This window comes from Pipistrellus kuhlii, unplaced genomic scaffold (assembly GCF_014108245.1).
Source record: "Pipistrellus kuhlii isolate mPipKuh1 unplaced genomic scaffold, mPipKuh1.p scaffold_m20_p_31, whole genome shotgun sequence".
Taxonomy (NCBI): Eukaryota; Metazoa; Chordata; class Mammalia; order Chiroptera; family Vespertilionidae; genus Pipistrellus; species Pipistrellus kuhlii.
In genome coordinates this window covers 5,623,358-5,640,892 of record NW_023425531.1, presented here as the reverse complement: position 1 = coordinate 5,640,892, position 17,535 = coordinate 5,623,358, and the positions used below count along the sequence as shown (strand labels likewise).

Below are 17,535 nucleotides of genomic sequence, written 5' to 3'. Positions count from 1 at the left end.
CCACCTCATGCCACCCCATCACCCCTCCGCCCCCCACAAGCCAGCCCTCCCTCACCAGAGGCCGCTGCTTCCCTGGCTCACCCTCCACCACAGAACCCAGACCCCCTTGGGCTGCCCTTGGCTCCAGGAGTTCGCCTCCAGGCTCAGACCAGGAGCCACCTGAGGGCACGGTGGGGTCAGCATTCTCTCTGGGTCCGCAGTGCTACTGGCCTGAGTGTGCACATCTTCCCCTCCCCTCCTCTGCGCTCCCCTCCTGAAGGCTCTCTCTCCCGCCAGCCTGGCCTTCACTCATCCCCACAACATGCTAGGGTGGCTCCCCCCCAGGCCTTTGACCTGCTGTTCCTTCTCCCTAACTACTCTCCCCCCATCCCCCCTCCACGTAAGCTTCTCAGCTCAAATGCCTCCCCTTGGATACCTTGAAGCCACCAGCCCCGCTGGCCTAGGTCCCTCTGCTTGCTCTCTTCTTGGGCCGCTTGTCCCGGACATACTTTATCCATCTGGTGGTCTTCCTACCTTCCGGCTGCAGCAGGGCTCTATGTGGCCCAGTGTTTGGTCTATGGAGCCTGGGTTCGAATGCCACACCTACTGCGACTCTAAGCAGGCTTCCCTCAGAGGCTCTGTGCCTCGGTTTCCGTCTGTGAAATGGGTGGAGTAGCCGGGTTCCTCAAGGGGCAGCGGTGAGCATTGAATGAGCACGGGGTGTCAGGGGCACCGGCTGCTGAGAGCGGGTGTTCACTGAATTCTCCCGAGCCTGGTGCCCAGCAGGGCTCCGTCCCCAGATGGGAGATGTCCCCATGTGGGGGATGTCACCATGTGGGGGATGTCACCATGTGGGGGATGTCCCCATGTGGGGGATGTCACCATGTGGGGGATGTCCCCATGTGGGGGATGTCCCCATGTGGGGGATGTCACCATGTGGGGGGATGTCACCATGTGGGGGATGTCCCCATGTGGGGGATGTCCCCAGGTGGGGGATGTCCCCATGTGGGGGATGTCCCCAGGTGGGGGATGTCACCATGTGGGGGATGTCACCATGTGGGGGGATGTCACCATGTGGGGGATGTCCCCATGTGGGGGATGTCCCCAGGTGGGGGGATGTCCCCAGGTGGGGGATGTCACCATGTGGGGGATGTCACCATGTGGGGGATACACACCCCGACACCGGCAGTCCTTGGCTGCTGGGGAGCAGAGAAGATAAAGCGGCCCAGCCCCCAGCCCCAGGCGCACTGTCCCGCAGGGTGAGGGGGGGATGCAGGGAATGAGGGTGCCCCCCCCCAGGCAGGAGGACGGCGGGAAGGACGCAGGGACCGGCTGGCGGATGGGCCCCGGCGGGACGGGCTTTCGTTCTGAAGCTCCGGGAACCGCTGAGGCTCCCCGGGGCGCGGCCCCGTTGCTGCGGGGGAGACGGAGCAGGGGCCCCGGGAAAGGGCTCTCGGGGCCGGAGGGACAGCGCCTGGGACGCGGACTCTGCGCCGTCGGCGGACAGGGCGGCGGGGCGGCGGGGCGGCGGGGCGGCGGGCGGCGGGGCGGCGGGGCGGCGGGCGGTGCCTGCAAATTTGGGGGCGGTGCGCGGGCCCGGGGAGGACGGGGCGGGCTGGGGGGGCGGGGCGGGGTAGGAGGCGGGGCGGGAGGGAGCGGGGGGAGGGAGGAGGCGGCTGGGGGGCGGGGAGGCGGGCGGGGCCGGGGAGGGTGGGGAAAGAGGGGGCTGGGGGGCGGTCCCCCAGGAAAGCCCAGCGCGGCGTCGAGGGCCCCGCCACCCGGGCCCCCGCTTCCCTGTTTACTTGTCGGGGCGCCGCCGGGGATGGACGGGAGCGCGCAGGTAGGACGCGGCCGTGCGGGCGGCGCCCGGGAAGCGCGGGGACCGCGGCGGGTGGACCTGCGCCCGGACGGCGCTCGGGCTCCTCGCGGTTCGGGAGCGCCCGCTCCGTCCTGTCCAAGGCAGCCGGGCGGGGAGCTGGGAGGCAGGCTGAGCCCGGGGTGCGCGCACACCCGGCCACCCGGCCACCCGGACCTCCGGACCCCCGGACCCCCGGAGCCCCGGACCCCCGGCGGTCCCCCAGACGCGCGCACCTGAGACGGCTTAGAAGGTCGGGGCGGCGGGGTAGGGCGTTCCCGAGCCCTGGGCCCCTCTCTGGGTGCCGCCTCGGCCAGGACAGGCGGCTGGTGGGACCGGGGAGAGGACGGCTGGGCGAGGCCTGGAAACTGCCAGTTGATGGCCAGCTCCAAGAACCTGGGGAGACACCTTCCGCCTGCGGCCTCCTGGTTTGAATGCTGCGGGTGGACCCCGCACTGGGCTGACCGTGTTCGGAGTTAGGTCAGAATGCGCTCCTCCTGCTTGCCGGGTACCTCCATCGTTTTCCAGGCCGGGGCGCGTGGGCACGGGCAGGGAAATAACCCGGGAAAGTGCGGGTCAGGACGGAACCAGGCAGGCTGCCGCCCCCTGACACGGGGTTTGTCACGCTGCCCCAGGAACCGATTCTCCGGGATCTGTTACCCGCAGGCTCCCAGGCCCTCTCTGTGAGATAGGCTCAGTAAACTCAGGAATCTGGATTTAAAAACAAAAACCCAAATCTATCCTTTAGAATAAAGAGGTAATATGCAAATTAACCCTCACACCCTCACAAGATGGTTTCCTACCACCAGGCCGGCAGGGGGGTTAGTGAGGGAAGGCCAAACGACCGAACAGCAGGCTGGTGGGGGTTGGGAGAGCAGTAAGAGGCAGCCAGGCCAGCGGTGGGGTTGGTTAGGGGAGACCAGGCTAGTGTGGGGGGATGCAGTTGTGGCAATTAGGCTGGCGAGGGGGGGGGGCAGTGAGGAGCAACTTGGCTGGCGGGAGGGGGTGGCAGTCAGGGGTGACCAGGCAAGTGAGTGATTAGGAGCCAGCAGTCTAGGATTCTGAGAGGGATGTCTGACTGCTGGTTTAGGCCTGACTGGGCCTAAACTGCCAGTCGGACACCCCCCAAGGGGTCCCGGGACCCCCCTCCCAGTGCATGAATTTCGTGCACTGGGACTCTAGTATTTTCTATCATCAGGAGGGACTGAGACCAGGGACCGGTGGCGGATGCTGGGGTTCACAGCTCGCGCCCAGGCCAGCTCTGACCTGCTCGAGCCCCAGGCCTCTGTGAGCTGTGACCCTGCAGCTGCTCCCAATGGGCGGCCTCTTAGGAGCCGGAGCTTTTGCTGGGACATCAGCGCCTTTGTTAAAACCTTAAAGTCTGTTGGGGAAACTGAGGCTCGGTGTCCGTATGACCAGGGTGTCCCCCACTGTCAGGGGGTTCCAGAGTCCTGCAGAAGGCCCGGAACTGGGCTAGTCCAACCTGTGATTCGAGGAGGATGCTGAGGGTGGATGGGAGGGGCCCCCGATCCCTCACTCCCCAGCTCTCACAGGGCTCCTGGGCCTGCCCAGTGCGGCTCTGGGCACCGGCGTCTGCCCTGAGGAGGCCGCCCTCTGGGGGCGGGGAGGAGGGCAGGGGGGTGACCAGCTCTTCACGGGCACGAGACTGGCTTCCCCGAGCAGGACCCTGAGCAGCGGGGAGAGAAGGAGAGGGGCTGGGCCGGGAGCTTGGGGTGGGGGGGGCGGTATGCTGGCAGTGGGAGCAGCGTGGACAGAGGCTGGGAGTGTGGAAGGCGTGGTGTGGGGTGCTGGGAGCAGGGAGAAGCCAGAGGGGCGGAAAGGCGGGTGTGGCCACGTTGTAGAAGGTCTGAGTGCCCCGCTGAGGAGGGCGCCAGTGTCCCGCCTTCGCCTGAGCCCTAGGAGCCGCCATGCAGATTCCTGGGCCTTCGGCATTGAATCTGGAGGGAGGCCCAGAAGGCAGGGGGAGCCCACTAGCCAGTCGCCCTGGTTACGCACACCATTTCCCAGCAGGTGTGGGTGAGCTCGGGATTTCCGCATCGGAGCAGTGACTCAGTGCTGGTGTGTGCACCGGAGCCCGGCTGCAGAGAGCCCGGCAGGCAGGGAGGCTGTCCCCCGGCGTCCGTTTCCTGATGCTCAGAAAGGAGCTGGAGTGAGGTGTCCGGGAGGTGGAAGGGGCCCTTTCCTAGACCTTCCTCTCCTCCCCGTCCCCCTGACCCGCCAGGATGGAGGCGTTAGGGTCAGACAGCTCACTGCCCTCAGTGCTTCCCGTCTGCTGGGCGGGGCAGGGACCGAAGGCCCTGGGTGCTCCATTCCTCACATTTGTAAAACCAGCATCTCATGAAACACAGTTTCCAGCACAGAGTCCTTCCACAGGAAACACGCATGTCTATTGTTACCGCCAAGAAGTGAGCCTGGTCCTGGCCAGTGTGGCTCTGTGATTAGAGTGGCCGTGCATGGAAGGGTCATAGGTTCGATTCCTGGTCAAGGGCTCGCACCTGGGTTGCAGGTTCAATGCCCAGGTCCCGGTTAGGGCTTGTGCAGGAGGCAACCAATCTGTGTGTCTCTCTCACATCAATGTTTCTCTCCTCCACCCCCCACACTCCCTCTAAAAATCAATGGAAAATATGGCCTTGGGTGAGGATTAATAACTAAAAACAAAGAAAAAAGCACAGTCCAGAGGTTCAGAGCATGGGCTCTGGAGCCGCATTGCCAGGGGCTGAGAGTGGCTGACTTCTCAGGACCTCAGTTTCCCCATCTGTGAAAATGAGTCAATTGATGTTCATTATGATGAAGTTAATAAGTGTCAGGCATACAGAACAATGCCCGGTGTTTGTAAAATATTAAGAGATTAACCCCATTGGACGGGGGTCAGTCTGCCCACTGGGCAGGTGAGGAAACAGAACCAGCGATGTGTGTGGTGGCCTGGCCTCAGGTCCCAGGTGTAGGGCTGACAGGGAGGGATTCGAACCTCCTTCCCTCCCCAGCCTGTGTTCTTCACCGCCCGGGTTTGCTGGGGGGACCAGAGGGACCTCTTTCCCAGCATGCCTCAGGGCCGGCCCTGTGAGACATCCCTGGCCATGTCAGACCAGACTTGCCCTTGCCAGAGGGGGTGGGAGAACCCAGCGGTGGCTGCGGGGCCCTGCAGGAGCCGGCGTCAGAGGGGCCGTCAGAGGGGCCGTCAGACGTGGCTTGTGGTGTGACTCCCAGCAAGTCTTTGCTCCTCTGAGCTGGAGGCACAGAGATGGGCTGGAAGGCAGGGCCCGGGTTCCGATGTGAGCTTGCTGCTTCCCATCTGAGACTGGAGGCGGCTGCCTAACCTCTCTGAGCCTCGGTTTGCTTGTCAGTAAAATGGGTGTGGGCGGGGCGGGTGTTCACAAGATAATTTTTATGGGCACCTTGCCCGTGGCTCAGGGATGGCAGTTTCTGCCCCAGTTAGAACAGAGTCACCTCTCCCTAGCCAATCCCCGCCTTCCTCGTGCATTTCTCCTCCCAATGTGTGCTGGGCACGGAGAGTGCAGGCAGGTGCCAGGTGCTGCCGCCGGACGCTGGCAGGTCCCTGCCCTCCTGAGCTCACATTCCCCTTGAGAAGACAGGCCGTACCTACAAACAACTCAGGACACCCGCCTCACCCCCCATCTATGATTCCTAACGCCACCAGCTCGGAAAACCCCAAGCTTTTTCACAAAAACTTCAGCTGGGGCGGCCTGACCCGAGCCCAGCTGGAGGCCGCTGGGCCTGTGTTTCTCCTCCTCGCTGAGCGCTGAGCGCGCCGTCCTGCAGGGCTGTCCCTGGGATGGTCCCGGGGCTGCGTGGAGGGGAGGGGCTCCGTCGGCTGGTCTGTGTGCACGGCCACCTTGGACAATCGGAGGCTTCTGGCCCCAGGGTTTCTGAGGGAACGTGGGCCTGCATGTCCGGTCGCAGGGACAGCGCCCGGAGGGGGAGGGAGCAGGGGGACGCGGGCACGGCCCCCCGAGGAGGACATTAGAGACGGGCGGAGGGGAGAAGAGAAGGTCTCCTCCATCGCCACCCGCTCCCCCGCTGCTCCCTGCTCTGTGTGGGCCGCACGCTCCTGCACCTGAGCCTTCCCTGGAGGCGCCGATGCCTCGGGTTCAGCCGTGGCCCCGCACCCACCCTCACTCTGGGCCCCGGGCCCCTGGCTCCAGGCGCTCAGGAAAGCCGGGTCTGGGCTGGAGCGGCGGGTGCCGGGCCTGCTGGGGCGTCACCAGCGGGTTTGGGGGCCGGTTTCCCGAGGGGGGGGCTGCGGGCTCTGAGCAGAGGACGGTGGAGGGACTGGCAGCCTCAGCCGCAGGCGGCTCACACGCTCAGGGCCGGGTCCTGCCCGGGGAGGGTGACCATCGCCCTCCAGTACCACCCAGCACTCCTCTCTCTCAGACGCAGCCTGAGTTCTCATCATTCTTCTTGTCTCGGGGGACGGTGAAGAGGTCAGCCTGACCTTGGACAGGACCCGGTTGGTCAGAGTCCCATTAAAACTCCCAGTCAGAGAGGAAAGAGCTTTTTCCATCCTGCGGAGCTTTATCTGCGCTCGCACGCGCTCAGCGAACGCTCCAGGGCTGGGACCCCCGTGGAGTTGAGTCCAGTCGGGGAGGGGGCGCGGAGGGGGTGACTGTGGCCTGAGGCCTGAAGTGAAGGCACGCGGCTCTTCGGGAAAGAGCGTCCGGGCGGAGAACGGCAAGTGCACAGGCCCTGAGGTGGGAAGGCTCGGTGTGCTGGACCCACAACGAGGAAGCTGAGGCTTTGGCTGGAACTGAGCGGGCGGCGAGGGCGGGCCACAGGGAGCCAGCAGGAGTCCGGTGCCTGCGTGCTCTCACTGGACTTGTAGGCTGGCCCCTCAGAGCAGGATCTGCTCTTCTCCATCGTCACAGATGCGGAAACAGGTCCGCAGTCTTCACCACTGAGTTTATTTAAAAAAAAATATTTTTATTGATTTTTTTACAAATAGGCAGGAAGAGGGATAGAAAGCTAGAAACACTGATGAGAGAGAAACACCGATCAGCTGCCTCCTGCCCACCCCCTATGGGGGATGTGCCCGCAGTACATACCCTTGACCGGAATCGAATCTGGGACCCTTCAGTCTGCAGGCTGACGCTCTATCCACTGAGCCAAACCGGCTAGGGCTTCACCGCTGAGGTTAAACACATAACGGAAACGGGGCTTAAAGGCCGAGGGCCGCCTGCTGCTGCGGTCATGGCTGGGGTGCCCGCCTGGTGTGGGTCAGCCAGCAGCCCTGTGGACGTGGTCAGGCCCGGAGTGGCATCACAGACCATCACTTACTGGTGAGCACCTTCCCCAGGCCAGACAGTGAGGACACAGCCAACCAGAGGGGACGCACTCCATAGCCGGCACTGTGCTGGGGGAGCCCTGGTGCCCCCCATTTCCTGAGGAGGGGCAGAGGCTGGATTCCAGCCCAGGGCCGCTGGTGGAGAAGTCATTCACTTGCTGGTAGCCGCTGTGCTGAGCTATCCCCACCGAGAGCACCCGGAGAGGGAGGAAGGCCGTGGCTCCGGAGCAGCCAGGACGGGGGTGCCTTTTCCGAAGGGACAGGCCCTCTCGGAGGAGAGACGCCGGGTCTCCGGCCGCCCACCTGCAGGGATGGAGCAGAGGCCTCCCGGGCCCGGCCGCCGGGCAGCTCCGGCAGAAGGTCCTTCCTGAGACGGAGCCAACCAGCTTTCCAGGAGCGCTCCCGTCCTGGCTCTGGTCCGGCCCCGTGGAGGTGGCGACCAGCGCCCTCCAACAACCACCCAGCACTTCTCTCACTCAGCGACACAGCCAGAGCTCTCAGTCCTTCTTCCTGACGCAGGGGATGGCAGGGCTCGGTCTGGCCTTGGAGGTGATCCGGGAGGCCAGAGTCTCCTCCCTGTAAAACCCATGGCTTCCTGCAGAGCCGGCCTAGTCAGTGGAGAGCAGAGAGACTCACCAACTTGGATCTGGAGCTCATGCCCTGGTCCCCTTCCCCTTCCTCCCCTCTCTCCCAATGGGATGAGAGTAACAGCCAGCACCTGCCACGTTCCTCGGACGGGAAGGTGGAGCCAGCCTGTCCCCAGATGCCGCCTCCCTCCAGGGGGGACCGGCCGGTCCATGAAGGAGGCCCCGGTATCCAGTCCCGCTAATGGCTGGAGGGACAGCAGAGGACAGGCTGGGCAATTGTGGTGACTTCCGCAGCCTCCTTCCTGAGAGCCGGGCTTCGCCTGTGACTGTGCCCCGAGGTCTGACGTCATGTGTCTTGTCTCAAAGGAAATGAGTAATAACCGTGGTAACACCCCAATTACCGGACGTCAGCTCTCGGGGTGGCCCATCGTGTTGCATTGGGGTGTTAAGGGGACTCCGAGCCCGGAGTGGTCAGTGAGAGGGCGGCCCTGCCAGCTGCCCCGGCGCCAGGGGGAGTGTGTTCAGTCCTCCTCCCGTTCACAGGGTCTGTGGGCCGCCTGTGCTGGGCACTGGCCTGGGCTCTGGGGCCACAGCAGGAAGGCGGCGGGCACAGGCTCTGGCCCTGGGGGAGCTGGCATCCGGGGGGCATCTGGACGGTGACGGGAAGGGTGCGTGTTGTGCTGCAGGGGTGAGTGCTGTGCGGAGACGTGAGAGGACGAGGGCTTGGAGGGCTGCCGGCTCAGCCTCCCCCGGCCTCCGGGCCTCTGGCCGATGGCGTGGCTTCTAGAACCCTAGATGGAGCCGTCTGTGCCTCCCAGGGGCCCCACTGGCTGCTGGGACTCAGCGTGTCCACAGCCGGCACAAGGGTGCACACTGTCATAAAGTGGCCGTTGGCACAAGATGCCAGCTTGTCCTTGAGATGGCCCACCCTCCATGGCAAAGGCCACAGCTCCAGCCTCTCCTCTCCACTCAGAGTCGTGGCTCACTGCACAGCCACGGCCTTTAGCCACAGCTGGTGCCTCACCTCTGTCTCCTGCCCTACCTTCCTCCTGAGTCCAGCCACCAGGACACGGGCCTCCCAGCCACCGGGACACGGGCCTCCCAGCCACTGGGACACAGGCCTCCCAGCGACCGGGACACGGACCTCCCAGCCACCGGGACGTGTGACCTCCCAGCCACCGGGACACGGGCCTCCCAGCGACCGGGACACGGGCCTCCCAGCCACCGGGACACGGGCCTCCCAGCCACCGGGACACGGGCCTCCCAGCCACCGGGACACGGGCCTCCCAGCCACCGGGACACGGGCCTCCCAGCCACCGGGACACGGGCCTCCCAGCCACCGGGACACGGACCTCCCAGCCACCGGGACACGGGCTTCCCAGCCACCGGGACATGGGCCTCCCAGCCACCGGGACCTGGGCCTCCCAGCCACCGGGACACGGGCCTCCCAGCCACCGGGACACGGGCCTCCCAGATGGCTCCAGGGCCACCCCCCTGGGAGAAGTCATGTGTCTGCAGTGTGGCAGAGTGTGTGGTCTCCCCCAGCAAGCCTTCCTAGTGCCATTGCCCGCCAAGGCCAGCTCCATCCCCAGATGCCACCAGCAGCCACTGCCTCTGCCACGCCCACTCCCAGACAGAGCAGAGCCTGCCCCTCCAACAGCTGTGGCGCACTGTCCAGATTTCCCACAGCAGCCTCTCCTGCTGAGCCTCCCGCCCGGCCCCCGCTGCCTGGGGGCATCAGGAATGCTCTCATGCCTCCAGGCAGGCTGTCTCTGGCCCTGCCGATCCCCTGCTCCATGCCCACCCCCTGCTCCATGCCCACCCCCTGCTCCATGCCCACCCCCTGCTCCATGCCCACCCCCTGCTCCATGCCCACCCCCTGCTCCACGCCCACCCCCTGCTCCATGCCCACCCCCTGCTCCACGCCCACCCCCTGCTCCACGCCCACCCCCTGCTCCATGCCCACCTCCTGCTCCATGCCGACCTCTCCTACCCAGCACCGCAGCCAAGGGCCCGGCTTGTGTGGTGAGAACTGGCTGTGCCTCCCCCTGGCCCTTCGCTCCCTCTTCGCTTGTCCCCCCCTCCTCTCCCAGGAGCCTTCGGGATCTGTAAAACGGGATTCATAACCATACTCACCTCAGGGGGCTTAGAGTGTCTGAACAGAGCGTGGCTCGGAGGGAGGCTGTGCTCAGCCTCAGCGAGGACAGGGGTGAATGAGCCCATGGCCATGCACCGAGTGCCGCTGTGCCAGCCCGGGCTCGGGTTCAGGTTCTGACGAGGACCGTCCCCTGCCCTCAGGGGGCCGCAGTGTCCTCTGGTGCATTGTCCTCCCTCTCCACACCCCCGCCTCCCCTGGAGAATTCTGCCCGTCCTCCCGGTCACCCCTGGAGGGCAGCTGCCCCTCCCCCACGGCGCCTCCTGCTGCCTCACATTTTCCTGGCGCTGCCCCTGTCTCTGCAGCCGGCTTCTCAGGGTTCCTCCAGGGTCCTCGCCACCGGGTAAATGGCCACTCCGCCCGCTCAGGCTCCGGCCTCGTTCTCCCCCTTTTCCTCTCACCCACCCCGAGTTCCACCCCCTTTTCCTCTCACCCACCCCGAGTTCCACCCTTTGGGCTCCACCTTCAGCCAGGTCCCGCCCCAGCCTCTCTCCCAGTCCTTCCCAGCACCCCGTGCGAGCCCCACACCTGCTGCTGGCCCGCGTGGCGGCCTCCTCACTGGGCCCTGGGCCGCAGGCCTTTCCCACCCACAGCCCGGGGGGTGGTTTGAAAAGTCCCAGTGTCACGTCCCTGCTCAGACCTTCCAGTAACTTCTCTTCTCACCCGAAGATTTGTCAAAGGGAAAGAGGAAGAAAGGAACGAATGAGTGAATGGCCTTGTTTGCATCTATAGTACCTGGCACATAGTAGGTGCTCGGAAAACACCTGCCACAAGGACATGGGTGAATGGGTGAGGGCCTGGGGCACACAGGAGGTGCACAGGAGCCTGGTGGGCTCCGTTGGCTGAGTTCCTGGTTCTTGCTTCTGGTTCTCGCTCCCGGCACTGGCTGGGCTGGAGGCGGGGCAGGAGGCTGAGCCCAGGCCATCTGGGCCTCAGCCCAGCCTGCCTCCCTGTCCTGGGTGGGGCTGTTGACGCGCTGCTGGTTCTGGGAACCCAGGCCAGGCGGGCAGTTCCGGGAAGGCCGCCTTAGGGAGAAGTGAGTCCTGGCCCCCTGCCATACCGCCCGCCCGCTGTCCCCGAGGCCGGAGGAAGCTCCCGGCGGCCTCAGACTGTGCCGTTTTGGGGACCGGTGGCTCCCAGGGAGGCCCCCCGGGCCCCGGTGCCTCAGCTTCCCCCGCGGGCCTCTTGCCACGGCCTGGCTGCCTCCTGTCTGTGGATCCAGCCCTCCTCGCAGGTTTGTGGTCAGCGGGGAGGAGGGAGCCAGAGGCCCGCACCCCCTCGGGCTCAGGAAGAGCCTCCTCGGCCACTTCCGGGCGGTGCTGGCCGCGGACATCGCAGACTCGCCACGCACCTGCCCCAGTAAGGAGAGTGAGACGGGTCTCTCTGCCGGCGCTTCCCTCCGAGCCGCTGTCTCCCCTGGCTCCGGCTGCCGCTCAGATCCTGGCGCTGTGACCACAAGCCGGTGCTCCCGCCTCTGTGCGCCTCAGTCTGCTCACCTGGAAAGTGGGGGTTTCAGGGGCACCTGCATCGTAGAGCTGTGCTGAGAACCACGTTGGTTAATACACTGTACGCACGGAGAGCAGCGCCGGGCACGTGATAAGCATTGCGAATGCATAGCAATCATTACGGGCAAAAGCGTGGTCCGTGCCCACGTTTAAAGGTGGATGACTGAGTTTGTTACTGCTGAAGGTTAGCCAACCACTCATTCCATAGCAGCGTATTGAGCACACACTGGGCACGGGTCAGCCCTGTTTAGGCACCGGGGGCAAGGCAGGGCCCACGGCACCACAGCTCGGCCCTCCTGGGCTCGCACGCTCCTCTGCGTGTGACGATAGGCCGTCTCTCACCCTGCCTCAGGGCCTCGCAGCAGGGCGGGAGGGCAGTTACTCCTTCGCCTGTTTATAGGCGCGCTTGTCTTACTGCTTTGTCAGACCTCTTTACAGTTATAATCAAGGCCATTAACCATCCTTCATGGTCTAGTATACCGCTGTCTCTTTCTCGTCTTTTGCTTGCTTGCTTCTTTTTTTATGGCATGTTTTGACCTGGGGAAGCTGAACATTTTTCGCAGTCAGATCTTCCTATGTTTGCCATCTACCTCCTGAAATAAAACCAGCGCTCACACGAGTAACCTCAATGATAGGATCAGAGACGGTGATAAGTCCATGGCAGCTATACGCAGGGGCTGTGATGAGTGCCAGGGGCTGCCCTGGTGAGGGGATGGGTTTCTGGGTACACAGGCTGCACAGGGCAGCAGGGCTGGGAGCGTCAGAGGCCAGTGGGATGGGAGACGTGGAGGAGGGGAGGGACAGTGGGTGGGTGGCAGGGGCTTGAGGTTTCTTATTTCCTGGGAACCTTAACTTTAGCGTGCTGTGGATGGGCCACCTTCGCCCCCGGGCGTGGACTGTGTCCCGTGTTGGAGGTAGTCCTCCTGGGTGGGCCGTGACCCCTGGGGAGCTGTGCCTCAGGGTGAAGCAGCTTCAGAGCCGGAGGCCAGTGAAGGCCTGAGGGGCAGTTCCTGGCCTGGGTGCCAGCAGCGTGGAGAAGGCTGGGGGACCCAGGTCTGCAGCAACTGGGGATGGCCCCGTGGCCCCGTCCCGTTCTCTCAGCCCGCTGTGGGCTGGGAAAGTCCTGCCACTGCCCTGTTCCAAGACCCTCAAAGTCTGGTCACCGCCCAGAGGAGGGGCTCAGGGGACCTGTGGACCCCCAAAGTGGAAGGCAAAGTTAATGCCTGCGCTTGGGATTGGAGTTTGCACTCATGTTCAGACGGGCCCGTGGTCCCAGGACATGAGGACAGAGGGAGAGGCTGAGCGCTGAGGCTCTGGGGCCCGGGCGTCCTGCTCACAGCCGGCCTGCCACATGCAGCAGGACCGTCCCTAACACCGCTCTGAGCCTCCGTTCCTCCTCTCAAAACGGGGACTATTAGCACCTACTTCAAGGGGGCTGTTTTGAGTATTGAATGAATTAATATGACCAAAATGTGTAGAGAGGGCCCTAGCTGGTTTGGCTCAGTGGATAGAGTATTGGCCTGCAAACCGAAGGGTCGTGGGTTCGATTCTGGTCAAGGGCACATACCGCCTTGTGGGAGGCAACCAATCGATGTGTCTCACATCGATGTTTCTCTCTGTCTCTCCCCTTCCCTTCTACTCTCTAAAAATCAATGGGAAAATATCTGCGAGTGAGGATTAACAAAAGAAAAATACCAAACTGTGTAGGGGGATATGGTAAATATCGTAATTAAGTGAATGATGAGGCTGCCCTCGGGACTTGGGGCCTCTCTGTGCCCGTTGCCATCCTCTCAACGAGCTGCGAGTCAGCAGCATTTCTTCCGGAAAGAAGCACAGGTGCGTTTGGGCACTGTCACCTCCCTGGTCCTGGATCTCATATCTCTGTTAATATGGCCTTAGTTGGTGTGTTTGTTTAAGTGGCTGCTTCACCTCTGGCTCATGCGGGTTTGTAGATGACACTGGCCTGCTTGCCCCCGCTGATGGCGTGGAGCGATTTGGGCTGGTGCCAGGAGCAGGTGTGAGTGGCTGCTGCCCTGATCGCCCCTCAGGAGCAGGGGGAGGTGAAAAGCCCTCAAGGGCGGGCGATCAGGGCCACCAAGGGCACCTGCGAGCTTCATGCCTGTCACTCCCGGCAGGGAGAGTGCAGAGACAGCGACTGTCTGAAAGCACATGGCACTGAGCAGCAGGAGGAGGCCTGGCAGCTGCCTTTCTGAACTGACCCCAGACAGAGGCCCAAGCGGAATGTGAGTGGGCGCTGTCAGCATTGCCCGGAACAACCCCAGGACGGAGCTTTGTAGGGGCATTGGGCATGAGGTGCCAGGTGTGTAGGGGCATTGGGCAGGAGGTGCCAGGCGTGTAGGGGCATTTGGCAGGAGGTGCCAGGAGTGTAGGGGCATTTGGCAGGAGGTGCCAGGCATGTAGGGGCATTGGGCAGGAGGTGCCAGGCGTGTGGGGGGCATTGGGCAGGAGGTGCCAGGAGTGTAGGGGCATTTGGCAGGAGGTGCCAGGCGTGTAGGGGCATTTGGCAGGAGGTGCCAGGAGTGTAGGGGCATTTGGCAGGAGGTGCCAGGCATGTAGGGGCATTGGGCAGGAGGTGCCAGGCGTGTGGGGGGCATTGGGCAGGAGGTGCCAGGCGTGTGGGGGGCATTGGGCAGGAGGTGCCAGGCGTGTGGGGGGCATTGGGCAGGAGGTGCCAGGCGTGTGGGAGTGGCACTCCGTGGCCCGATGGGATCTGCTCCTGAGCCTCTTCCTAAGGAGAACCACGGGCGCCCTCTCCATTCCTTCCTAGCCGGTGCCTGAGGCCTCAGTGTGTCGGCTCAGGTGGTCCTCAGCGCCCGGGGCGATGGAGACTGAGGTCAGCGGGCGAGCTGCTTGCTCAGGGGCCACAGGAGTGCGAGGCAGAGCAGGTGTGGACATAGGAGATGACAGGAGAGATGTGAGGTGGGGTCCCCCGGGGACAGGCAGACACCACGTCGTGCGGAACAAGGTGACAGTAAGCAAGGCTCACCCAGTGCCAGACCCACCACAGGGGGCACCGCTGGCCCAGGCTGTGGGCTCGGTTCTGTGTGTGGACTGATGTTCACGGTGCCGTGAGTTTAAAGCACAAGCTTTCACATGGTGACCGTGCTGCCGGTTTGGTAAACAGGCTTCATACTCACCTCCCTGTAATCATAGCAGCGACTCTGAAGGAACAGAGACTAACGTGAGGGGCACTGCTGGGCGTGTGGTGGGGGGTGTGTGTGTGTGAATTGTATTCTCTCACTAACACAGCGAGGCTGGTCCGTGACTTCACTGCTATAAACCCCGAACAGAAGGCCCTCCGTGGGGTCCGAAGCTGGGGAGGGGTCACGTGCTCTGTCAGGATCACCCATAATGCCGCAGGGCGTGTGAGGGACTCCCAGCTCCGGCGTGTGGTCTTGCCTGACCCCATGGGCTCGCTCATGCACTGGGGTCAGCGAGGTCAGCTGCCTGCCCGGCGGAGGGTGAGCTCACTGCAGGCCCGGGTAGCTGCCCCTGGCCAGTGCGGAAGGGGACCGCCGGGACCTGCCATCACCGTCCGCCAGCAGGCGAGGCCGGGTGTGCTCTCCAGGCAGCGGCTGCGCCAGGGCAGGCCTGTGCACGCCGCATTCCGGCTAGCATTCTGCTAGCCAACTCGAGCCACATGGCGAGCCCAGATCCAAATGCAGGGAACACCCTGCCCAGAGCGTGGCGAGTGGGGGTGGGGGCACTGCAAGGTGACATGGACACAGGAGGGAAGAGTTGGGGCCACCATTTTAACACCCCCAACGGCGGCATTTTTAGCGGCTGCCTAATACTCCACTGCATGTGTATATCATCATCTCTTTAACCAGCTCTGTAAGGTGGGTTAGGTCAGCATTTCCAAATTATATTTCAAGGAATTAAAAATCCATCAGGGGTTTTGACACACACACACACACAAATGAAAGTTGAGTAAATAAATTCGCTAAGTGTTGGGTTAAGAGAAGAAAGAGAAACTTCTGTACTGCGGGACTTATGAGAACCTTCACATGCAAATACGCAGAATGAACTTCCGGAAGTCCGAGGGATACACACCCTCAGCGGGGCCTGGGCTTTTGCCAAGAAGCACCTCCGGGGACAGGTGTTCCTGGCTCTCGCTCGGGGCTTTGTGCATCCGGGTTGGGTTTGGTGATTGGACAGGTCTCTGCTGAACACGGAGGGCTCACCGTGGCCAGACACAGTGGCCGGGGTGGGGGCGGCTGTGTCTGAGTGGGGCGAGCTCTGAAGGCCGCACTGGGATGCCTGGGTGGCGGGGACACGGGTCAGCCCTCACCGCTCACTGTCTCTCCGCAGGGGCCCTAGGACCTCCCGATGGGGCGGCTCGGCTCCGGGCTCACGCTCCCTGTGAGCTGCCTGATCCTGGTGTGGGCGGCAGGCGCTGGTAAGTCACCCCTCTCATTCATTCATTCATTCATTCATTCCTTCAGCAAACATGTACTGACTGTCTACCTGCCAGGCCCAATCAGGGAACAAAGCTGAAATCCCCGGCCTTGACTTTGCACTGTGGTGGGGTGAGACAGCCGATGACAGATGGCCCGAATTATAAGTTAAATAGAGGCCTGGTGCATGAAATTCATGCATGGAATAGGGGTGGGGGTCCCTCAGCCTGGTCTGTGCCCTCTTGCAATCCGGGACCCATTCGGGTGGGGTCCCTAGGACCTATGGGGGCTTTCCTTCTCCTGGCTGCCAGCAGCTGCCCCGCCCCCAACGCTGTCACTGCTTGCCATCTGCGCGGTGCTGTCCCCCCCGCCCCCCCAGCCACCGATCGCCTGTTTGGTCATTCGGTTGATTTGCATATTATGCTTTTATTTTTATAGGTACTAATGGTTGTTAGAAGGTGTGGGAAAAGATGATACAGAGCAGGGCAGGGAGGACTGGGGAAGCAGGGTCAAGGGGAAGTTTGCAATTTACAACACGTGCTCAGGGGAGTCCTCAGGAGTGACAGGCACTGAAGCAGAGACTGAAGGAGGGGAGCACACAGCTGTCTGGGGGAGGACCTCAGTGGAGGCGGAGCCAAGGGCCTGCCTGGAGGCTGGAGGAGCCAGAGGAGTGGGTTGGGGCTGGATGGCAGGTTTGAGGGTGTGAGCAGAGGAGGTACATGGCCTGGTACACAAATAGGGATCCTTTGTCTGTAAGCATGAGGGGGGAGCCGGGAGGCCGGGGAGGAGGCGCCGCAGTAGCCGGGGGCTTAGCCCGGCAGAGGAGACCGAGGGCACTGGCTTCGGGACCCTCCTGAGAGAGAGATTTGAAGAGAGATTGGCAGGCGGGGCGGGAGCAGGGTCAGGGATGACTCCGAGAGCTCTGACCTGAGCAACCAGGAAGGGGCAGCTGTCATTTCTGAGAGGCGGAGGGATCTGGGCTGTGGGGAGCGGGGAGTCGGGTGCGGAGGCTCTGAGATGTTTACTGGAGGTCCCTGGCTCTCCTTACCTAACATGGAATCCCTCTGTCCAGAGAACCAGGGCACACGGAGGGAAGGCCGCGGTGATGGGCCGGTGCTGGCCACCGGAGCAGGGTGCCTGCGGCCAGGTGCTGGGCGCTCTGGAGCTGGGCCATGGCTCTCAGACAGTCGGTACCTGCTGTGCACACGAACTTCTGGAAGTCAGAGGGATACCAAGCTCAGCGGGCTGTGGGATTTTTTTTTTAAGGCGCATCTCTTGGGACAGATGTTGCTCTCACTCCGGCTTTTGAAATCTGCCGGGTTCGAAGCCGGCTCTGTCACTGAGTGGCTGGACGAAGCACCCCAACTTCTCATCCTGCCCTTTGGTACTGGCCGAACCCAACAAGGAGCCAGCGGCCATGGGCACCGGGTGACAAGACGGTGGGATCAGCCTCCTGAGCTCAGAGGGGGATGGGGGGTGGGGTGAGGCGGGCGTGGCACAGGGATAACCCTCCTCACACTGTCATGTATTTTCCCTGTAATTTGGCCAAAGGCAGGTAGGTGAGCGGCAGCACACGAAGGTCATGGGGTGCCCCCTCCGTGGGCCCTGCACCCGGGGATCGTCTTCAGCCTCGGGAGCCGCCTCAGGGCAGCGGGAGGCTGTGAGGACGCACACGGCGGTCCGGGCGGCGGTGCCCGTGTTCGCGATGGGCCCTGG

General features: G+C 63.4%; 1 protein-coding gene across 1 annotated transcript in view; it reads left to right on the top strand.

Annotated features, from left to right (window-relative positions):
• Positions 1-1,707: 1,707 nt before the first annotated feature.
• Positions 1,708-17,535, top strand: part of LOC118731640 (interleukin-4 receptor subunit alpha) — a 29,071-nt gene continuing 13,243 nt past the window's right edge. The window contains exons 1-2 of the mRNA XM_036460346.2: positions 1,708-1,819; positions 15,734-15,821. Coding sequence (XP_036316239.1) covers positions 15,752-15,821 — 70 coding nt within the window. The 5' untranslated portion in view covers positions 1,708-1,819; positions 15,734-15,751. The remainder of the gene's footprint in view (positions 1,820-15,733; positions 15,822-17,535) is intronic.